At 48.5% G+C, this 24,515-nt stretch overlaps 1 protein-coding gene across 3 annotated transcripts in view; it reads right to left on the reverse strand.

The window, feature by feature from the left end:
- Positions 1-4,973: 4,973 nt before the first annotated feature.
- Positions 4,974-24,515, reverse strand: part of NGF (nerve growth factor) — a 52,601-nt gene continuing 33,059 nt past the window's right edge. The window contains exons 1-2 of one of the 3 annotated variants that reach the window (XM_059374338.1): positions 11,527-11,624; positions 4,974-6,061 (exon numbers count right to left, since the gene is read on the reverse strand). In XM_059374338.1, coding sequence (XP_059230321.1) covers positions 5,324-6,049 — 726 coding nt within the window. In that variant the 5' untranslated portion in view covers positions 6,050-6,061; positions 11,527-11,624 and the 3' untranslated portion in view covers positions 4,974-5,323. Of the gene's footprint in view, positions 6,062-11,526; positions 11,625-12,711; positions 12,837-24,515 lie in introns of those variants that run through there. The other 2 variants (XM_059374340.1, XM_059374339.1) reach the window with 2 other exon arrangements.

Consider the following 24,515-nt stretch of genomic DNA (forward strand, 5'->3'; position numbering starts at 1 on the left):
TTGGAATGAGGAAGCTCTCCTCTCTCTCCTGTCCAGGGCAAGGCAACCTCTTAGGTGGGCGTTATATGGCTTGTTAATCTGGGAGAAGTCCCAGTGTAAATGGGGCTTTTTGCATTTCATTCAACTTCTTTTTCCAAACATAGTTTTTGAAATTGTCTCCTTCAGGAAGTCTTCCCTGATTTACTCTTTGCACTGACTACTTCTTTTCACTGTCGCTGTCGTTTGGGATGTTTTATCTGCACTGATTTGTATGTCTCTCTGTGTTCTATTTTTAAAGGTTTTTATTTATCTACGAGAGAGAGAGAGAGATCAAGAGCAGGGGGGAAGAGTAGAGGGTGAAACAGACTCTCCACCTAGCAGGGAGCCCAATGTGGGACCCGATCCTGGGATTCTGGGCTCATGACCCGAACCAGAGGCAGATGCTCAACCGACTGTGTTTTTAAGTCAGTGTGTGGGTGCATGTGGGTGTAGGAGGTACATTTCCTGGCTGCTTCATAGCTCGTGGGGGCTCTGTGTGTGTGTGTGTGTGTGTGTGTGTGTTGTGTCTCTATGTGGACTTATATACATATATATGTGTGTGTGTGTGTGTGTATATATGTGTGTGTGTGTGTGTGTGTGCATATTTACATATGTTTTATATACAATAATCTACAATGTGCCAAGCACTGGACTGAGTGCCTTACTACTCAACAAGATAGGTTCTATTATTATCATCCACATTTTCCATATAAGAAAACTAAAGTGCAGAGAAATAAGGTAATTTGTCCGATACCACTCAGCCAAGCTGGCAGTGAGGCCAGGATTCGACCGTGGCAGTCTGAATACACTTGTCACCATGACACCATCCTCAGAAAGCTTCTCAGATGACTTTCCTACAGTACCCTTAGGAAGGACTTTGTCTTTAACACGTTAACCAGTTTATTGCTGACACAGAGTAGGCACATACAGGGCAGGGGGGTGGCTGGGAGGGTGGAGAAGAAGACGGGAGTTGAATTCTGACTTACCTGCCCTAAGGCACTGATTGAGCGCCTGTCGCAGGCATCCGGCCGGATGCCAAGGGAACACAGATGGAATGCATCCTGGGTTTTAAGGAGCAGCCCCGGGTTGGAGGGATTCTCTTCTGACTTCTGCTGCAGGAATTTAATCTTGGCCCTGGCCCTCCCGAACCACCTCCACAAACCCAGGTGAATGCTGGCAAGGTCACAGCTTTTTGTTGTTGTTGTTGCAGACCCAAGTGAACTGGAACAAAACAGAGCCCACGTGCTTGACACGTGGAAATGGTCAGAGCCAATGGTTTATAAACTTGCCAAACGCTGGAGGAGTAAACACATCTGTCCGTGGAGGCGTCGTCTGGCAGTGATGCATGCAAACAGAGAGCCTGGACTTCCGGCGCTCGCCTTAAGGTGGCCTCGGTTTTAGAAGCCGGGGGCTTGCTCTGAGCTTAGCCACATGCACCAGCCTGCGCCTGGCAAGCTCTTAGTCCCATGCAAGCTAACAGTCCCTATCATTACTGCGTGTCACAGAATGAACCTCCGAGGCATCCACGAAGCTGTCTGTTCACGAGCCTCCTTGCCTTGCTGAAAGCGGTTCCACCCCGTCCTAACATCCTTTTAGGGTTTCGCGGCCAACTCGGCTTTTCAAAACTAACATTTATTACGTGCTTCGAAGCGCCAGCTTATGTATATTTATACGTTGTCTCCTAGAATCATCTCGAGGCCCTCTGAGAAGACTGCTGCTATTTTCTCCATTTCATGTTGAAGAAATGGAAACCCAGGGAAGTGAAGCAACTTGCCTGAGGTCACACAGCCTAAGGAGAAGTACCTGGCTTGTCTGACCCCAGAGCCCACACCCTTGCTTTTGACCTTCTGGGCCTGACTATGCCATACGCACATTCATATTCCATGACGCCCACTGATCAGAAGGTTTCCTTTACTGGATTGATATCTCAGCCCATAAACCAATGGTTCCCGATCACCAGCACAGTGGTCACTGCCCTATAATCAGCGCAGGAATTGTTCCATTGAGGATAAGTTACTCTGCCTTACACTTGCATAGGATGTGGCTGTTTACTTTCAGATATGTGGTTTGCCTTCACGGTCACAAGTCTGGGAGATAGGAATGATTATTTTCATCTCACGGCTGCAGGATCTGAGGCCAAAGAGGGGCTGTGGCTTGCCGAGGCTCACAGATAGGAATGGGGCCTAGAATGTAGCTCTGCTGACACCGAGCCCTTTGTCTGTGGCATCACACCCAGCTGTTTCCTCATCACCAGGGGCCTGGGGGCGCTCACTCTTCAATTCAGGCCCGTGGAAGAAAGCCTGAGGTCACGTCCGAGTTGGGCCCCTATGATCTTCATAGCCTACACTTGCACTCATTTCTGCACCCCCATTCCTAATGTCCCCTTTTGTCTAAGGAGCAGAGAACACGTGGTCCATGAGGGGCTGCACCTGTGTCCTCTGTCCACCAGGTCTGGGGCTCTTCTCCCAGAATGCAGATTAGACAGAAGAGAAAGTGGTGAGACTTCAAAGAAGTCTCATGGGGATGAAACAAGCTGTTTCGTTGGCTGCTGAAAACCCTTCTCTCTGTGGTAGGTGTTTTGCTAGTGGTGGAAGCAGATCTAGGGGCCGCTAGTGCCCTGGCTGGGGGACAGGAGGTCAGAGGGACAGACTGGGAATAGAAACCAGAGTCAGGCACCGTACTGCTCTCATCTCCCAGAACCAGGAGTTTTGCTTTGCTAGGAGGGCTGGGCTGTGTCCGGCTGAGGACAAGCTTGGGGCTCACTCTAGTTTTCTTTGGCATGTTGGAGGGAGGCCTTCTGGCCGAGGAAGCTGCAGAGGAGAGGGTATCAGCTCGACTCTCCGGCCTTTGGGGGAACTGGGCAGGAAATCTCGCGTGGCGAGCAAAGGAAGGGCCAGTGGGATCCTCAGCAGCTGCCCCTCTGTGGGGCATAATGGGTGGTTACGAGCTATTGTTTCAACGGGTTCATGTGTCTGGCGCCCCGATGACCTGGGCCCGCCTCTCAGAGGCAGCTGGGGTGGGTCTGGAAGCCAGAGCTGCCCTGGGTGTGGGCGCAGAGTCCAAGCTGCACAACCACCGGGTTTGGGGTTGTTTTTGGACTGCCCCGACTCTCCTGGGCCAAACCGATATCCCGATGCGGGGTGTGAAAACACTGCCCCCCACGCGGCGACTCGGGAGCTGGGCCTCGAGCTTTGCTGCCTTTGGGGAAGGCCTTGGCACGGGTGGGGTGAAAGGGACCCCCTCTTACCTGAGCCTCGGCCTCCGTCCTTCCTCAGAGGCTTGGAGGCTGCCTTCCCTCCGGCAGGCCAGGAGCGTCCGGAATATACATTGTTGGCGTCCCAGCGGCGTACAGCGCCGGGACAAGCTCCCCAGACTCTTCATGCTGGTGGAGCCGCTCATAAATGGAGTTTTGGGGCTGGGAGCTGGCGAAATGCCTCCCTCACTGCCTGCCCTCGCCACGGTCAGGACCCTGCAAGCCTGCCAGCCCGAGGAGGAAGGCCCCCAGAAATGGTCTGCAGGCAGAGCCAGGAGGGCCGAAGCCTCGGGCCCTGGAGCCCAGGGAAAAAGCCACAGACACAGGCCAGTGGGAGGGCTCCCTCTCCCCAGCCTTTATCTGACCAATATCTCGGCACGCAATGTTCTGGTTGGTGTTTCTTGAGCATAAATCTTTATTCCAATTGCAGTAGCTTTGACAGGAAAAATAGGGTGCATTTTCGTCATGCTTTCCCCCTAATCAAATGTCTCTCTTGCCAGAGCTCTCTACATTTCTAATTTGGCCCTATTTGGATTGGGTTGGGGGCGGGAGGGACAGACCGTGTTATAGAGGAATGGATAGGAGCTTTTTCTCTTTTTTTTTTTTTTCAAATCAGAGGGACCATTTGGGTCTAAAAACTAGAGTAGGCCTTTCACCCTGGCCAGGAAGCGATGCTAGGAAAGCAGAAATTCCATTTCAGTGTACGTGTTCCTCTGGGGGAAAAAATGCACCTTCGGGGAAAAAATGCACCTTCGGGGAAAAAATGCACCTTCAGGGAAAATAAGTAAGTTAAGGGGCAGGTGGCAGCTGGGGGTGGGTGGAACTCTGTCACCCCTACCCCTGGCCAAGACCTCTTGAAGTAGTCAGTGTTGATGAGCATAACCCCCCCAAAACACAATTGCTCAGGGTGTTGGAGGTTTTGGAGGCCCAGGATACTGAGGCTAGTCAACACGACACCCTTTTCATCTCTTTCTGCCCTGGGGCCCCCTCCTCACTAGCCTCTCCTCTCCCCTCTCCTGTTCACTGTGCCCTGTCAGGGAGCAGCAGGAAGTCTTTGTTCCCTTCTGGCTTGGCCCACCTTTCCTCTGCACCTCCCCGAGTTTTGCGTGGGTTCTCACTGTGTTGACCTCTTTCCCGTCTACCACCATCTACTCTCCCAGTTTCCTGACCCCTCCCCACCTTCAGTCACTGACAGAAGTCACCCAATTAGTTCTGTCTGGGAAGTTCTTGGCCCCGCGATCATGGCCCAACACTGGGGCCATTGGAAGCTGCTGTGGGGCCGACAGTGGGTGGCAAGAGTGCTGGAGGCCCTCATGTGTTCTCGGGTAATGATCTCTTTCTGCAGGAAGCCTCTGGAGGATATGTGGAGGGCCCGCCATTCGTCCTAAGGCAATCTTAACGTGAAATCAGATCTACCATGACAGCTCTCATGAGATTATTTCATTACCATTCTTCCAGACAGCATTTCAGCCAAGAGCAAATCTCTCCCCCGACCCCGAAGCAAGCCAGCCTCATAGGTCTTTGGTGCAAGACTCTTCCTACTGTAAGGCGAGTCCCTCCAGGACTCTGAAGCAGTGGACCTGCTTCTGCTGAGGCTCCCCAAACCTCCCCGAGGCTCATGCACTGGGGCAGTGGGCCAGGTAATCCAAGGATTAGGTAGCTTTGGCTCTGGAATGCTGAGCAGAGTTGCAATCCAGCAGACATCCCTTTCTAATTATGTCCGGCTTAGGGGAATCTGTGAACCCAGTCAGCTTTGCCCTGAAGTTTGCAGAGCTGGCTGGGGTGGGGGGAGGATGACAGCCAGCGGTGCCACGGGTAAATTCACCCCACAATGTCCCCAGACTTGCAGAGGGTCACACTTGGGGACAATGACTGGAGTGCCGGCACATGGGATGCTTCCAAAAATTTAATAAATAATGATTTTTTAAAACTGTATAAACTATAAATTACCATGCAGTCCTTATAATTTAAAATAATTTACAGGCTGAGGTAGGGAGGGGCCCAGGAGGGTGTGGAGGGGGAGCTCGGGGAGGGTGGGGGCCGTCCTGCAGGTCAGGCTCTTCTCCCAGTCTTCCTGCTGAGAACGCACACGCAGGCCGTGTCGATCCGGATAAACCGCCAGGCAGCCTGCTTGCCGTCCATGGTCAGCGCCTTGACGAAGGTGTGGGTCGTGGTACAATACGAGTTCCAGTGCTTGGAGTCGATGCCCCTGCACCCGCTGTCCACGGGCGTGGGGTCCCGGCACTTGGTCTCAAAAAAGTACTGTTTGAACACACTGTTATTAATGTTCACCTCCCCCAAGACCATCACCTCTTTGCCCTTGATGTCCGTGGCGGTGGTCTTGTCGCCCACCCACACGCTGACGCTGTCGCACACCGAGAACTCGCCCCGGTGGAAGACCGGGTGGGACGACGACCGCTTGCTCCTGCGAGTCCTGTTGGCCAAGGCGGCTCCGCCCGCCTCCAAGTCCAGATCCTGAGTATCTGCGGCCACAGGTGGGGGGTGCGTGCTGAACAGCACGCGGGGTGAGCGCAGTCGCCGCTTTTTAAAGAGTTTGGGGTCCACAGTGATGTTGCGGGTCTGCCCGGCCACCCTGGCTGCTATTGCCCCTGCCGGGGTGCTGCGGGCTCGGCGGAGGGCTGTGTCAAGGGAATGCTGAAGCTTAGTCCAGTGGGCCTGGGGGATGGCGTGTCCTGCTGGGACATGGCTCTCGGGGTGGGCTTCTGCCTGGGTGCCGATCAAAAGAGCTGTGATCAGAGTGTAGAACAACATGGACATTACGCTGTGCACCTGGAAGGAGACAGAAACGGGGATTAGTCCACGGGGCACGGAGTTCTGTACAAAGGCAGTTTCTGGGTCTTGACCTCCCGAGAGGATCCCAAAGAGCTGTCTCACCTGGGAGTCCAAGGACAAGGTGACTCTGGAATTTACCGTTCAAACCGAGAGACTTTGAGGGTGAGAGGGGCTGCTGGCCACAATGACAGAGGACGACAGGTATAAATAGGGCTGGCTCAGGTGACCTGGAGATACGGTCATGCCATCAAGGGGCTGGGCTTTTTCAGGAAGGGATAGAGCCCCCAAATTCCAGCCTGAGGCACCGTGTGAACTTGGCAGCACCATGTACAGGGTCCTCTGAGTGCTGTGTCTGCCAGCTGCAGGTGTCCGTGTGTGTCTGACTCCTGTCCTTAGCACTGTGTTGAGCCCAATGCCTTGACTCTCCTGGGAAGGCAGTGGGAAGGGTTTCCCAGGACTTGTCTTGAAGCCCCAGCCCTGAATCCACCCTCTTCACACAGCAGCACTGGTCAGCTCTGAGATCTGGTGATGGGGAACCCTTGTTGCAAATCCATGAAACATCATGTCTAGCAAAAAAGTACAGAGCTCTGGGACCAGCATTGCCTGCCTAGTCAGCCACCAGCCAGGACGTAGAAATACCGACGCTGATATAGCTCCTTGTCGTGCGACATTTTAAAACTTTTCAACTGCATTCATTTCTAATTTCTCATTAGTCTTGGCTTAGGATTTATCATCTTTCTTTCATATACAAGGAAAGTGATCCACAGAAAATTAACCAACAGTCCTAAAGTCATCAGCACTACGAGGAACAGAATCCAAAGCTGACCCCTTCTGAAATCAGTCCACCCTTCCTTCCGCCCTACTTTGTCTGTCATCCTTTTTCTTTGGAAAATATTTTATTTATTCAGTTGAGGGAGAGAGAGAGAGAGAGAGAGAGAGAGAGAGAAAGAGTGAGCACACGAGTAGGGGGAGGGACAGAGAGCCTGACTTGGGACTCGATCTCATGACTTGAGGATCATGACCTGAGCAGAGGGCTGACGCCCAACTGACTGAGCCAGGTGCCTTTGTCTTTCATTCCTAAACATGCCTTTTCCTTTTATTATTTACTCCAATGTGAGTATATAGCAAATGGCAGAAATCCATCTGTCCCCAAGAGGCAGCGCGAGCAAGCCCAGACAGGGTTCCAACACTGTACCAGAGTTGCCCACCTGTGACCACCCCCCAGGGCAGCTGACTGTGGAGGTCCCAGTCACACCTGTGGATGGATATCAAATGTCACCTCCTCTGTGAAGCGTCTCTAAATCTTGGTAGGCTTAGTGGCATCCCCTAGAGAAGGGGCCCAGACTTCCTATTCCAACCCTTCCCCTTTCCCATCCCCACCCCCACAAGCCCTTCTGCATTGGATTTGGAGTTAGAAAACCTTGTTCAGATTTCCATCTTGGCTACTTCCAAGCAGAGGGAAGTCACTTAATCTTTCTGAGCCTTAGTTTCCTCATTGGGAAAAAGCAGGCAATAACAACTATTTCACAGGGATGCTGCTGGGATTGAAAGGTGCGCACACATCTCCTTACTTCTGAGTCATTCCAGTGTCCTGTGGCCAAGGACTTCATCTTCTTCAGTCGTACCGCTGCTTGTTTGCTCTCTGAGCTTACTCCTGTAAGATTTCAGCCTGTCTCCCGCTGGCTGCAAGGTCCCGGAGCGCAGAGTCGTGTCTCATCCACCTGCCCTAGCCACTCCTTCCTCGGTGAGCCCCTCTCCTGTCTTCCATGGCGGCTTGCCCATAACCCTATCACCTTTCCCAGTGCCATGGATAATCACGTACATTGTCTGTCTCCCGAGAGCACTTTAGAAGCTGTGCCATTTAGAGTTAAATATTTCTGGAGCCATGCGCAGTGCTGGCACATAGCAGGTTCTCAAATAATGTAAGGCAAACGAATGAAGGAGTGAACGGGGAAGGCCCAAGAAGCTCACTGCCTGCCTTCTTCTCACTGTGGTAGGTGCCTTCTCTTGGATTTTGTGGCTGTGGCTGCAGGGTGCCTTTCTAATCTGTTTCAAAGCGATGCATTCTTCTCTTCAATACTGTGTTTCCCCCTTCCATCCCCACTGGAAATAGGCAGCTCTTTGGTGAAATACCAAGAATAAAACCACCACATTCTTTTCTCTTGGGTTACTTTGAAAAAACACTGGTGTTTACTCCAGTCCTCCAGCCGGCTATGCACATCTGGGCTTCTGCCCACTGCTGGTTCTGCTGGCTAATGGTGTGGCACATCAACTGTCCAGCCGACTGCCACAGAACTGAGCATTCAGTTGGCTGGCAGCTAAGTCAAGCCCCTTGGTTTGCTCCTTTTCTTTCTTCTCAATACATGGTATCTCTCATCAGATAGAAGAAGGGAGAAGAAATGAAACCGAAAATTCATCCATTTATATCCAAATTAGTAACGCTTAGAATTTGGATGGGGAAATGGAAAAAGAAAACCACAAAACTTTAGGGTTTTGATGGTAATAAGGGACGTACTGCTCCCTATTTCCCATGACCAAGGGTTCCCACCTCCTCCTCCGGTCTCCCCCTTGGTAAGCCCATCCTCTTCTAAGGAGGCGGCTGAGACTTCTGTGGGATTGATGCCTGGACTGGGATCTCTAGCCCCACTGCTCTTTCAAAAGCCGGTTCTGAACCTCCAGGGACTCTCCCTGGATACTGACATTTGAAACGCAAGGCATCCCAAGCAAAAATCTTCACACTGCTACTCCGCTTCAGGATGATCAGTCCCGCCTTCCCTCTCAACAGCAGCAGCCCTGTTTTGGACCACTTGATGGTTTATGGTGTCGTTCCCCAGCAGCTATCTCTTGTGACCATCTCCCCACACTCCCCTCCTAAACGTGTTTCTTCAACATTTCCCTTTATGCTGGCCCTGGAACCACCATCCCTTTGTCCACCAGCTCCAAACCTCAGCTCAACGCTGGCCTCTACTCCTTCCTCCTGGCCCTCCCCCCAGCCCTTTGCATTCCATTCCAGTAGCACCTCTTGAAACTGTAGTTTCCATTCTCACCTCCTGTTCCTGGTTCAGGTCACAGAGCCACCTCCCCACTGATATCCTGGGCCCTCATCTCTCTTCTTTCAGTGCCTATTGTCCCTAGCCACCCCATTTAACCTCTTGAAGCCCCGCTCTGATCACCTGGCCCTGTCCAGAGGGTCCAGTGGTGAGCAGCTGTCCTCTCGGTTCAGCATCTTCTTGGCCAGGAATGCCCCCCACCCCCGCCCTCCCTGTGCCTTTTCTGCTCCCCTCCTCTGTTGGTTGGAGTCATTCACATCACCTTTTAGCACCCAACTCACACATCACCTCCACTGGGGGGGCCTTTTTCTATTTCCACAGAGACCAACTCTCTCCCTTCTCCACTTCTGCAGAGCATTTCCTTAGTCCTGCCTGAGGACCCTTGTGTTCTCATCTCCTCCCACCCCCAGGCAAACTCCCTGGAGCCAGAAAAGCACCCTGCCCCTCTTCGTTGTGTCCAGGTGACCTAGTGTTCACAGGTGACTCCGGCTCTAAGAGTCAGGGAGGGGTGGACGCGCCCCTGCTTCTGTGCTCCTTCACTTCTCCACGCGACCGCGGACTCTTGAGGAATCTTCCAGCTCGGACATGCTTCGAGTTTCAGCAGCCATACAGGTTACTGCTCTGCCCAGCACTGCAGGTGCTACTGAATTCTTAACGTCGACGGTGACTTCCAGTTCACTGTCACAATAACACATGGTAATGGACGGCATTTCATCACGGGGGAGGGTTGCATCAGGCACAGACTGCTTCGTTAAAATTTTTGAAAATGTTGGAAATGTTCTCTCATTCAAGTTTTTAATCGACTCACCCCTAATAGCATACCCCATAATCTTTTTTAAAACTTTAGTTTTTATATTTAAAATATACTTCTTGGCGTGTTTTTGTTTTTTCAAGTGAGAATATTGCCATATCTGACATTTTCTCATAAGACAGGGACAGTATCAAATATTTTTACTTATTCATTTTCATTAAGCTTTTTATTTTAGTTCCAGTAAAGTTAATAGTGTTATAGGAATTTCAGGTGTATAACACAGTGATTCGACAACTCTAACCATTACTGAGGGCTCATCATGGTAAGTGTCCTATTTAATCCCCTTCGACTATTTCTTTTTAAATTAAGTAAGTGTTTCTTTTTAAAAATCATCAGCGGAGAACTAAAGAAAAGAAAAAAAAACGAGTGTGATTTCTAGTCCAGTGATAACGATGAACAAAGCACAGTTTACAAAAGAACATTCTCTCCTTGGCTGACATAAAGCCATGGAGTGACTTTTCTTTCTTTCTTTTTAAGAACCACCCTCGAGGGGCACCTGGGTGGCTCAGTGGGTTAAGCCTCTGCCTTTGGCTCAGGTCATGGTCTCAGGGTTCTGGGATTGAGTCCCGCATCGGGCTCTCTGCTCAGCAGGGAGCCTGCTTCCTCCTCTCTCTCTCTGCCTCTCTGCCTACTTGTAATCTCTGTCTGTCAAATAAATAAATAAAATCTTAAAAAAAAGAACAACCCTCGAAGCCTTTCTCCTGGTGACACGACAGGTGGTCCTCATTGAGGCTTCTCAAAGCAGAGCCCTATCAGCTGAATGATCAGCTGGGGATGATGCCATTAGGGGCTCACACGGGGGAATGTGTTTTGTGTCAGGACTGAATGTTCTGTATTTGTCCTGCTCCTAGCCTGAATGGAGGACATAGGATTAAGACAGTGTGTATGTGTATGTGTGTTGGGGGGGTGCCTTTTATTCAGGGCTCCCCGACTTTTGTGCCCTCTCGGACCAGGGGTACATTCTGGGGGTTTCCCTGGTTCCTATGCTCCAGTGATGACAGAAATTTCCTGCACCTGGTGAGTGATCTGCATACTGACTCAGGCTGCACGTGGGGAGGTGAAGAAGCTGCTGGATGCAGCTGAGCAGGTGGCCCACATCCTTGACAGCACCTGGGGACCGAACCCGTTGTGGTTCACTGTCCAGGGAGTATGAAGATTCCTGCCTCAGAGGGGTGGTGCGTAGAGCTAGTAGTGATTCTCGGCCAGAGACTGAGTCAGTGAACCGAGATCATTAGTGCTAGTGAGGCCAAGTGCCTGTGGCTGAGGAAAGCCAGCCTCCCCTTCCATCCTACTCGCCATGTTATGAGAGTGGGTCAAGGGTCCTTTTCCACGTACACTTGGCCTTGCTCTCATGTAAACATGCTGCGGTCTTCAGTGTAAAGATGGGGACACCCCCAGTTGTCAGCGCCTGCGTGGAATGTGAGAGGCCTTCTGCCGCTCCTCAGCTCCCCAGGGAGGTCTCCCTGAGGCCTCAGCAGAGAATAGCATTGCCAGGACAGAACCCAGTGAGCGCCTCTGCTGGCCTCTCCCTGGGGAGGAAGCTTGGACCGGAAGGGACATCAGAGATGATCAAGTCCAGAGGTTCAGGGTGTCAGAATTACCTGGAAGGTCTGCCAAACTGCAGATTGCTGGACCCCACTCCCAGAGTTTCTGAACAAGTAGGCCTAGGGTGGGGCCCGAGACTCGATGCTTCTCACAGGCTCCCAGGTGATACTGACGCCGCTGGGCCGAGGACTATGTTTTGAGAATCAGCGATCTGGTCCAATCCTTGAATTTGACAGAGGGGACACATGGGTGTTGGGGAGTCTGAGTGACCTAGGGGTTCTGCAGCTAGTGAGTGGCGGGCTCCAAGTATGGGAGCTTCCCATTGCTCAGCCTCAGCACCTTCCTGAGGAGAGAGCCCTGAGGCCACACATGCACTGAAACCCATGGCTACACTGAGTTGTTCACCAACATCAAAATGAGAATTCCATTCAACAGGCTGTAAGTTTTACCTTCCTTGTGCCACAAATCCGTACACTGGGGAACACCTGAATATTAGATTATTTTCCTGTTTGGTTGATCAGGTTTCTAGGCATCAGGTTGATTTTGTCCAAAAGCACTCAGAGTGCCCATGATAGAAATATGCAGCCAGAAGGCACTAGTGAGTACAGGCACCTGTGGCTTTCCTGGGACCAGGATCTACTGGCCTGAAGTCTTAGGCACACATTTAAAATGAATGAGGGGAGATCATAATTATCATCATTATCCTTTATTGGGCATAAGTACCTCATTAACCTTTGCAACAAACCTGGGAGGAGGCCTTATCATGATGCCTGTTGTACAGAGGAGGAAACAGACAGGTGTAAGAGTAAGTACCCAGAAGCAGGCATACACCCAGCCACAGTGGAACTCAGCACTGGCCTCTGCCCCCTGATCTGGAGCTTCCCTCACCTTCTACTCCATGGCCAAGGACATGAAAGTGATCAAGGATACTTCATCTCACAAGGCTGCCTACTCAGACAGACCAGGCGCTGTGTGGAGGGTCTGACTGCTGCTCTCTGTCTGTTGGAAGTCCCGGGTTCTGTTACTACAGAGGTGGACAGCTCAGACTCTTAACCTGTCCCTGAAGGTATGGGACCAGCTGAGAACATGAAGGCCACATGTGCTGGATCACTAGGCCCATCCCAGAGCCCAGCTGATTAACAGATGTGACTCCCCTTCTTCAGCCTGGAGCTCATATCCAGCTGTCTCAGATGCTCCAGAGCCAGCAGCCTCAGTGAAGCAGGCACCCCTCAAGTGCTTACCTTGGTGGGGCCAGGACAGAAAGCTGCTGCCTTGGAAAAGCCGTTATTAGGCCCGGACGCTGAGCTGAGCTTGGGTCCAGCATGCCATCCAAGCCCCCTGGACTGCACGACCACGGGCCAGGACTCTGTGGGATGAGAGAGCTGGCATTAGATGGGTGCTTTACCATATTCCCTAGCAGGTGGATAGCTGTACCCTAGGCAGAAGGGTATAATAGTGTACACGTCCTAGGCAGGGGCATGCCAATAGGACAAATCCCATTCCCTGAGTTTTGGGTCTTTACTGGCATCAGCACCTGGGAAGGACCTAGAGTCTAGCTACCAAAATTGCCAGGGGCTGACCTTGCACCTGCGGTGATCCCTGCCTCCCATTCTTGTGCCAGAGTGCTTGGTTTCTGCCTGGATGCAGCCCATGGGTCCCAGTGAGGAGCTTCCTGTCCCGCCCCAGTGCCCTGCTCCAGCAGACCCTGACTCAGCACCAAACCAGAAATTATTCTGTACATTACACACATGCACATGTAGTAGACCCAACTTGGGATGGCCCAACTTAAGATAAATTATATGGAAGAAAAAGTCCTGACAATCGAGACCAAGTTGGTACTCTGATAAAAATCCAAATCAGTAATGGTGGCGAATAGTATGACCTGACCACTGGATAGAGAACAGAAAACTCTTACGGAATTGGGTTGTGCCTCTCAGAGAATCATGCCAAAAGTCAAATTTTATCAATCAGAAAATATATAGGTGATACAATGAGAAAAAAAATACTATTTGAGTTTAGATTGTAGTTCCTAGAAGCAATGGAAGTTTTCTGTTCCCCTCTCACTTCTATAAACCTTGTATATATGTTAAGTGTTTCCTTCATTCATTCAGCAATATTTCCTGAGCACCTGCTATTTGTTAAGCACTGATCTGGGTGCTGGAGACCCAGCAGTGAATAAGATAGACAGGATCTCCTCTCTTATGGAGCTTACAGTCTTACATAAATAAAAAACATATCTTCTGATTCTTTACATGTCATGAAGGAAATACACAAGGTATGGTGAACAGATTGCGGGGTGTAGAGAGGAGATCCTGTAGACAGATTGCTCAGTGAAGAGTTCTTGGAGGAAGTGGTCTTCAGGATGAGATCTAAAGAATGAAAAGGAAGGAGGGAGAGAGCTTTCCAGGCAGAAGGAACAGCAAGTGCAAAGGCCCTGAGGTAGAAACAAGTCAAAATTGCTGAACATGTGCAGAAATGAATGGGGAGGTAAAAGGAACTAGGTCTGCAAAGACATAGCTGGAACGATGGTTTTATCCTAAGGGGAAGGGAGTGGAGGGCTTTAAGCTGGAGAATGACAACATTTTTAGTGAATAAGTGAATGAATTATTATGTCTATTGTAGCACTTGTGAAGGATTGAGTCCCCACCCCCCAAAAAAGTTTTAGAATGACATCTGTATCTTTCCTGTTTATAATATCTCTCTAATTCCAAAAACCCCTTTCCATATCATGTTTTTTCCAGTATGGACCCCCACCACTTTTCTCCCTTCAACTCCCTCTCATCTTGTACTACAGAAGCAAATGTCAATGAAGCCACCAAGTTCCTAATCACATATAGGAGGTAGAGGACAGGCAGGTAGAAAGAGCATCTGGAGTGGTTTTTCTGCTGTTGGAAATCATGATATTAAGGACTGGGATATTTCCATTCCTCTTCCTTACCCACTCTACTCAAAATATTCTGTTTGCCTCAGAAGCACCAGAAAAACCTTCTCATAGTCAATTGGTATTCAAGTCTAGAGATGGGAATTTACCTACACACCCTTTAGAAATGTTAGACTCCGTGGCAAAGTACACCGTCATGCTTTCTTGGGGTTGGGTTTAGCAACTGGAGGAGGATGGCATGTCGCCGGGGGTAATAGGTGGGCTCCTGGGAAATCCAGTGCACAAATTCTTCATCCAGGTATTTGGCCAAGACTGACTGACCATTTGACTGGAACCCACAGTTAAGCATCTCCCAGCTTCCTCTTCCAGAAGACAAGGAACTACTATGATGATAGCTAAATTCTCCTGCCCTGATCATCTGTGATTCTATGATGTCAAATCATCTTTTCTGGCCTGTATCCCTACTGGATTCTTAAGTAATGCTTTCTCCCACCCAAACACTCGAATTTTTTTTTAATTAATTTTGTTTTTGTTTTTGTTTTGTTTTATTAACACATAATATATTATTAGTCCCAGGGGTACAGGTCTGTGAATCACCAGGTTTACACACTTCATAGCACTCACCATAGCACATACCCTCCCCAATGTCCATAACCCCACCACCCTCTCCCTAGCCCCCCGCAACCCTAAGTTTGTTTTGTGAGATTAAGAGTCTCTTATTTTTTTTTTCATTAATTAAACTGTAAAACTTGCAGGCCCTATGCCAGCCACTATGTTAGGTGCTAAGGACACAAAGAAGAATATAACATAATATTTAACTTCCAAGAGCAAATAACCTAGAGGTGAGGAAAGACAAACACATGAACACACCTTCAAAGAACAGTGTGATAAGTATGATGTATATGTGACATGATATGGAAACCTAATCGAAGGAGGAACTAGTTTCATCTGGCCAGATGAACAAGAGACATAGGTTCATGGGGGGTGTAACATCTGAGCAGGGTTCTTAAGGATGAATAGAAGTTCATCAGGGAAGAAAGGGAAAAAAAAGGCATCACAGATCCCCCAGAGTTCAAGAACTGGCTAGAGGTTCAACACGGCTTGGGGAAAGGAACAGTGATGGGTCTTGTACCCATACTACTTATAGTAGCAGGTGCCTATGAGCTTGGAGAGCTCACTGCAGTGGTCTGCCCATGGACTATTACTTCCTGTGTGACATAAAAGGCGACCACTTTCCCCTCTATGGATTAGCCAGGCAAGTAAGAGTGACTTTCTCTGGAAATATTCTGGATATTCCATTACAAGCCACGATGGCCTCCAGTGTAGATGATAAGGAGGAGAGAGAAGGTTGATCTCAATTAAAAAATCCCACAACATCCAGGCAGCTCTGTCTTCCCAGGGGTTTGCTATAGACCCATCACAAAAAGATCCCTCGCCCTATTGATGCCATCTAGGTCAAGCCACCTTGGTGCACCAGGGTCACCAAGCTAGATGGCTGAGGGCTATATTTGAGACCCTGTCTAGCATCCCTTCATCCCCTATGCCTTTGGCCTTCTCTTGTCCATTGTAGGTACAGTTTGCTGTTGGAGAGAACAATACCCTGTCCAGAATACTGAACACTAAATGATTTTCATAGATGCTGCTGTTATTGTGTTTAGTCTTATGCTAGTGAAGGTTAGAACTCTAAAATTAAATCTGATTTAACTATTACCAATTTCTAATGCAAAGATATGAGGGACAAGCAACCCTAAGGCTTATCTATTTAAAAACTCTGTTCTCATGAGGCAATCACTTAATCAGATGGTTCTCACCCTTTCACACGTGCATGAAAATAAAGCCAAGTTCATTGCAGACCCACATTCCATTCCTTTTTCCAGGGCGTGACGGAATACTCTTTAAAGTCTGGTGTATCTCTTGCAGACCAGGACAACCCTAATCTGTCCAGGGTCTCATTATTAAGGCAGTGATTCTCAAAGTGTGGGCCGTAGTAGTATCAGCAATATCTTAGGACTTACTAGAAATGCAAATGCTCAGGCTCCACCACAGACCTAGCAATGCTGAGTGAGACCCTGTCATGTGTGTTTTAACAGCCCCTTGGGTGATTCTTTGCACACCTAAGCTTGAGAATCACTGCTTTTGTGGGTCTACTCTGGCTCTCCTCTGTATGCAGTCTCCCCATGGAGTGAGGGATCCGGGACCAAGTGAGAGGGTCAACCCGGAGTCTGTCTACTACTGTGGATGGCTTGCTTGATTGGAACTTCCCATATGTATAGTCCATCTTATGTGTAGACCATGACCCCAGAACCCCAGAACAACCAGCCTCAAGTCAGCTAGAATTAGAGGTTCTTCTGGGGCCCCCTGAGATAAAGCCTACTTGAATATCTCTCTGTTGTTTCCTGCCTCAGTGTCCCCTTCACTTTCTTAAGGTCTCAATGAGACCTTTTGGTCAATTTCAGCTAAGAAGCTTAGACAATGGCCAATAGTTGAAAATTCAACTTAATATACAGTTGGAGGAAACTAAGCCTCTGGAGAGTTATCGGGGAGTAAACGGGCATCAGCTAACAACCCGCTGACTGTTGGTCAGCATCCTGCAAAGTCCTCCAACCTTGAACTTTGTGGAAGATCTCATCTAATCTCCTCGCTTCCCCTTTCCACTGCTCTCCTACCCTGGTGGCTCGCCACCCTGGCTGACCACTGAAATCAGGCAAGGAGCTTTCCACAACCCTGACACCCATCCCATCTCCAGAGGTTCCAGCTTAACTGTGCCAGAGCGCTGCCTGGGGATCAGTATTTTGTAAAGATTCCTGAGGAGTTCGCAGGGAAAAAGCCAAGGCTGAGAACCACTGCTATACAGGATGAATAGGACGCTTGACATCAGCTTTGATGAGCTAGCAATTAAGAAAAACTATCAAGAAATTATATATCTCAGAAAATGTAAAGTGCAGACGTGGTCACATTTAGGCAACAAGAATCCAGCTTCCAGACTCTCCACCCTCTGCCTGGCCAAGCATCTAGATATGATGGATGTTCGTGAATCGGAAGGTTTGCTTTTTACTCCTTGCACGCCACTTAAAATGTTGTTTGGTGGCTGGAGCGATGGTAGCTTATATTAAGCCCAAGGATTATTTGCTGGCAAGGATTTGGGGATGCTTGACCAGAAAGACCTCTTGGACCATTGCTTGCACGTGCTCAGACGCGATGCTTAGTTCCAAGAGCAGCTTAAGCCACATCAAAGTTGCCAGAACATCTGGCGCGAACTGCAGCCTCCTTTTTCCTCGCTTCCACCTGCCAGAGCTCTGTGCTGGGAAAACTCACTGGGGACGTCGGGCATTAAGAGCATGTAGTGGAGGGTGTAACAGTGATCATAGTTGGTGCTCTCGCTGTGACCATTCCCCCCCACCCCGATTCTCTCCTTTCTCTGGTAGTTCTTGCTCTGAGCCTGTAGGCAAAAAAGAAATTTAAAGTCTTTCGTGTTAGGTCTGTTTTCCTAATTTTTAGCCTAATCAGAAATTTTCTAGTATGGAACATGACCGTGAGGTTTGCTGACTAGGAGCTCTTTTGTGGGGGGTGTGGTAGGGAGGGCATTCAATTTTGGCCACTTAGAGATGATTTGATGTGTTTTAACTATTTAGTGGTTTTGGCAAGTCCAATAGGAAAATAGCACATCTGGCACCAAGGACTTAGGAAGACATTAAGGTTCAGCAAAACTGCTATTCTTTTTGACTGAAAGGTTCAATGCTAACAATTCTAGAGTGCCCTGCCACATTTCTCTAAAAGATAAATGGTCCTCTGGCTCTTTGGAAGACTCTGAGGTAAATTATAAAACCCTGGCATTTCTCCAGAGAGTCGGGCAGCTTAAGGGGGAAACCACCGAGACTGGCTGACCTCGAGCTTCAGAATCAAGGAGCAGTTGCTACGGGTGTCCATGGCCTGTTGGTGTGTGTGTGGCTGGCCACAATCTGCATGGTATTTACCTGACTGGAGTCATTAGCTGTGCAAGGCCAGCACCGCAGGGAGGTTTCCAAAGCGTGGGCAGTTAGAACATTGATGTGGTGGTGGGAGATAAGACATGCAAACACACAGCAGCCTTCCACTACAGAGCTGAGGGCAGCGCACTATTGCAAGAACATACAGCTAGCTAAGTAACAGTCCTCGCATTATAGCCCGTCGGCTTAGTAATACTAACGCTATATCTATAATCTACATTTCGTTGCCAAAACCAATCCAATCGCTTTTCAAACTTCTCTGCAACCCTAAGAAAACATCTCCTTGGTTCCAACTGGCTGATGCTTAAGCCACAAGAAAAAGATCCATTTCTTTCAGCCCTCCTTTTGGCCTTTCCCTGCCTGCCGTTCCCATCCTTGGGACTAAGAGCAGACAGAAGTACTGGGGGGAAAGGGCTCTCGGGTTGGTTGGGGTCTAAGGGAGTTTTCGATAACACCAGCACCTAGCGAGGTTTCTGATCCACAGCAGACCTCGGGTGACCACCTGGGAAGGAACGCATGAATGCAAACAAAACCTCGCTGGTGAATGCTAACCCGGATCCAAGTTCTTCCTTCTACTAGCTTTATAGGATTAAATGTCCTCAGCTCCTCTTGAGCTAGCCTTTTCCTCTCAGTGTGTGGTATGTTTTCCAAGCACTAGGTCAAGCAACGTTACAGCACATAAGTCTATAATGCAATTCAGATGTAACTTCAGAAATAAAGACAAGCTAATGATCTACAGTTCTGAGACAGACCAAGAAAAATCCTGGCCTTGCACAGTGTTCTAGGGCTTTTAAAGGCAGGCAGGCCATCGTTCAATTGGTGAGGGATAAGGTACGAGCTGTAGGACTTGAATGTAAGAATCCCAGTAAAATGTCACCCTCACTGGTCCATGAGACACCCACACCTGTCGTGAGACATCCATACTTGTTTGTGAGGCATGCTTGTCCATGAGACACATGTGCCTGTGAGACACACTCACCCATCCATGAGATGCCCATGCTTGCCCAGGAGATACACTCACTCGTCTGTGAGGCATACTCCCTTGTCCTTGGGAAACCCACACTTGTCCACGAGTCAGGGCCATTTCTGCTTGAGCAGCTGGACTCCCGTCTCTGCAAACACTGCCGCACCTCGGCCACCCTGCATCCATGAACATCTGGATCACACCAGCCGGCACGGAACACATCACAAGGGGAAACTGAGTCCCAAAGATGAGTTGGACACTTACCCATAACGCACCACTCTGGAGTGACAGCTGCCACTGTGTCTCCAGCTCCCTCACTCTTTCGCACTGACATTTCCTGGCTTGTCTGCTGACTTCACACCCAGAAAATCTGACTCAAGGCACGAAAGAGATAACTCAGCCCTGTTTTGCCCAGGCATGCAGCACAGGCAAATCCTAGGGAACCTGAGGCTAAGATAAGAGCTGGAAACAAAGAATTTACTTCCATGTATGTGTTTGTCAGGGGGCTTTATGCTGTTCTAGCTACTTCCTGTGTACGGCTTTAACTATCCCAGTCCCGAGCGGGTTCCTATCGCACGGTAATGTATATCCTTGATGGGGGATGCTGGAATGTCACTGGGGTGGTTAACTATAATGAGGCTGTTTGATGTGCATTTTTTCAGCTTATTTGAAGGAGTTTCATCTAGCTCTTTCATTACCTTAGGGAAAAGGTCAGAAGAGATGAAAACCTGCTGTCCCTTCAAAAGTCCCTTGCTTCTCATGTAATGGTATTTCAGAACATCCCCAATCCAATGTTTCTTCGTTTAGGTGTTATTTGCTCATGACATCATGAACAAAAGGAAAAGTCTGCCCTGCTGCAATTTAGTCCAGAGCTAACAAGAGACTCACAGCATGCATCCATCTCTGGGGACACTGTGGGTAATTAGAAATTCCACAGATGAGGGCAGACAGTTTCACCCACTCGACTACCACACACGCATGTGCCTGCGTATACACACACACCAGCCATGCATCCTGCTAGTTCTAAAAGTAAATTTGGATGTTTAAGATCCAAAGAACTATAAACTAATTTAGAATCTCAGTTGTGATTTTACATAATGACCGACCGCAAGAGCTGTAAAGAAAGGGCCACCAGTGATTCTACAGTCCAGATCCTTCCCTTGGCCCGGGGCTGGGTGCATTTCAGTCCTACCCCTCATCGGCTGTGTGACCTTTAGCAAGTGTTTTAACCTCTGACTTGGTGTCGCCCCTCCAAATAATAATCCTATCTTCCACATAGGGTTATTGAAAGGATTAAACAGAAGGAGCATTTTGCCCAGAGCCCGGCACCTAGTTCGTCCTACATAAAGATCAGGCATTTTAATAACTATCATTAAAGACATCCAGCCAGTACTAGGTAGTGAGTTATCAGCAGGCTGGGCGAGGAAGTGAAAGCAATGCCTTGCGTCCATCTCATGTCCCCGTCGGGCCATCTCCTGCAGGATGGATCCTGCTGTTTGCTCCAGTCTTGGTTGGAAGGGCTGGCCACGCTCACGCTCAGTGGCCCCGTCTGAGCAAGCGTAAAACGCTCCGTCTGCAGCTACAAGATGATTATCTGCAATCATTTCTCAACAAAACTGCTGAGTAACAAACTGAAACATTTGTTTTTGGAATGATCCATTTTCTCCAGCCACGTGGCAGAGGGAGGAAGCCGCTCTGGCCCTGAGTACAGTTTGGGGAGCACAGTGCTCTTGGGCCATCAGGAAAACAGGCCCAGGCCCCATAGACCTGATAGCATCTTTAATTAGGGTCATCGCTGCCTCACTGGGAGGGTGAATCACAAGGAGATTACAAAACGGAGGTATCCTCGCGGTTTAGTTGATGCTCAGGTTTCCAAGGGGCTGGGGACAAATGGTGGCATCTGCTTGAGTGTTGACTTCTTGAGGTCTTCGGTGTTTTTCGAACCGCGAGCTGTCCCGGAGTAGGCTCTTAGGGAATGTTTATTGAACAGAACTGAAAACTCTTCCCACAGCTGCACCAGCTTACTCAAAGTAAATCATTATTTCCTATTATATTGGGAAAGAGCAAGTGGTCCCAATTTATATTCCTGGATCACTGGGTCAGCCCCCCTTTCATTTTGGTGAAGCTTCATTGAAGGAGAATGTCCCACTGGTGGGCTGACAGGTGCACTGCTGAGGAACTAAGAGTCTTAGCTCTCCCCGGACCCTCATCCCACCTCCACCACCAGCGCTAATAAGTATATACAGGTATTGAATCAACTCCTTCTTTCCAGCTTGCTCAGGTCTCTTGTCCAGAATTTATTTGGGGAAAGCTATGCTCCAACCCAGCCATTGGTTCTATTGTGCAATTCAGTGGGATGGCAATCACCTCATTGTTTAGTTACAACCCAGGAAAAGATGAAAAAAAGAGAAAAAAACAAAGCACACACACAGACTGAGGGTGGAGGCTGTGTGATGATAATGAAAACCATTTGTTAGTACTTCACTCCTTTCTCTGTGAATCCACTGGGTTCCTGGCGCCAGGCCTCTGTCTGTGCGGGGAGCTGCACCTCTCAGGCCTTCCAGGGACTCATCCGCCATCATGGCGATGTCTAGTATAGTCTAGTCTAGAGTGTGTCGCCTTTTGTCCTCAGGAAAGAGGACACTTGACTGTCCCGGCTCCTTCTGGGCCCCAGCCACCAGGCCTGGCTCCGGCTCTCACCTCTGTCCCAGGGCGCCTCTCTAGCCTGTGGAATTATGCATTAACCTCAGCTGTTTTTAAACTCGGTCTGAGCCAGACCGTGGTCTGTTCCGTGCAAGAAGGGCTCTCCTCTGTGCCTACACTCCGTCCACGTGCAGACCCGGCTCTCGATTTAACTGCTTCAACTTTTCCTTCTCTCCAAAGAATTTCCATATTCCCAAAATACAGATTTGAACTACTTTGTAGCATAAAAAAGAAAATAAATAAAAATGTAAAACTAAAACAAACTTAAAGATTTCAACAAACAACCCCCCCCCAGCCCCGCAAAGTCACAACCAGGAAATAGTGCGTATCTATCTCCCTCAGCATATCTGTTTTGCTTGCGCCATCCCAGGTAGAGGAATCATCTTGAAAGGCACAGGGAGTTACAGGCTTGGACCCCTGTGCACTTGGGCCCATTAAGTCCTAGTGCCTCACTGCCCACCACTCTGCCCACTTCTCAACCCATCACAGCATCTGTCCCAGTCATGTCTCTCATTCAGACCCATGGAGCATGGCAGCGTTCTCTCCAACCTACACCACCATCATGACTACTGCCTCCTCCATCGTCATGACCACCACCCACCATGAACGGCTTAAAGAACTTTCTGGAGTCAGGGAAGTCTGGCCAATGTTCCCCGCGACCTCCTCTTAGGCTGTCAGTTGAATCAGCAGAACCAGAAAAGAGGCATGCCTGGGGGTCATCTATTCTCTCCAGAGTAGTTAAGTGAATTGTTCAGGTCCATAGAACTTCTGATGGAGTGGTGAATAGAGCTGGGTCTAGAAATTAGTATTCCTGCTTTCCTGTCTGTTCCATTATATGTTTCCCAGTACCTATTTTGGAAGCTGCTTCCCCCCCGCCCCTTCTTTCTCCTGAGATTTTGTTGTCTTGTTGTTGCTTTTATCTTTGTACAACCAAAAATGTAGATGACAACATTGTTCAGTTTTGACCTTGATAAAATCACCTCAAAAGTGGAATATCCATGATGGTCCCAAGAACATTCTAGACACGCACACAAATTCACAAAGGTAAATAAGGAATTATGTATCTTGGTTCTCCAAAATGAGGCAGGTTCTTCCATTTGCCTAATGCACTGTAGTAAGGATGAGTGTACAGTTTTCGCCAACATCTTTGAGGGTGTCTGTTTCCTCACATCTGAAGACAAGTGGACTTTGTATTTAGGCCCTTGCAGGGATAGAACCCTCTCCCAGACCCCTCCCATCAATCTCTGGAAGGAGGTACTCCTCTGACTAGTCCCATTCCATAGTAGTGACTGGTCCCACTGGTTAGAGAGGAGTTCCCTCAGAGTCCAAGGATGGCTCTCTCCCCACCTTCTGTGCCAGCAGGAGAAGGGACCTGCCAGTTGTCCTAGGAGGAGGCTTGGCCAACTCCCTGGCATGCTTCTTCCTCAGCCACAAGGGTGAGTACACCAACATTGGAAAGTTGAGTCTGGGCTTGGGGTGGGGAGGGAAAAAGGCAGGAGTGGCACAGAAGTACCCCAAGATTTCCCTTAGGCCTCTCCCTTAGGCTGTCTGAGAGGCATTCATAAAGACAGAATTACCTCTATGCTAGGTATACGATTAAATGTAATATCTATATGTAATGTATTACATATTATATGTAATAAATTATATAATACATATATTATTATATATATTTATATTTAAATATATTTAAATTTATTTATTTATATATTTATTTATAAATATATTTATTTAAATATATATAAAATATATTTATATTTAAATATATTTATATTTAAATATATTTATTATATTATATAATAAATTATATAATAAATATTATATGTAATATTTAAATGTAATGTAATATTAAAATATGTATTAAAATATGTTAAGTACTTCACATAAAGTATGGGTTGGAAGTGAATACACCTACCATCACTAATAATGTGGAACATTTATGGTGTCTTATGTGCCAGACACGCTGCTGAGGGCTTTCCATATATTATCTTTTAAAATACTTGTTAGAAATCTCTGAGCTCAGTATTATCCCCATTTTACAGATAAGGTAACTTCAGCTCAGCATGAAGTGAACAAGTGCAAGGTGACACGGCTTAGTGGGTGGTGTGACGCCCAAGAACCCAGGACTTCTTGCTCTGTGGTATCCTCCTCCACACCTGCTCTAGATTGCTCACAAACCTGACCATTCAAAGGAGCAAGAGCTTCATCCTCTGGGTTTTGCACTGAGTGTCGATTTCTGCTCCTGTGCTATGGGTGATGGATAAGTGGAGGTAGCCATTCCATTACTTCTCACATACTTTTTACTCCCAAATTTACTACCTGCTTTTAAAAATCTAATGCTGACATCTATAATTTTCTATTTATAAAAACCCAGACTTCTCCACTTGTCTGTCAGAAGACTCTCATTGTTCACAACCTCTAGGGAACCCATAAACCATTCTTCCCTCCTCGCTGACATACTCTAACCACCATGAAGTGGACTCTGGAAAGACCAACTCTTCTGACAGAAAT

Source organism: Mustela nigripes, chromosome 14 (assembly GCF_022355385.1).
Source record: "Mustela nigripes isolate SB6536 chromosome 14, MUSNIG.SB6536, whole genome shotgun sequence".
NCBI lineage: Eukaryota > Metazoa > Chordata > Mammalia > Carnivora > Mustelidae > Mustela > Mustela nigripes.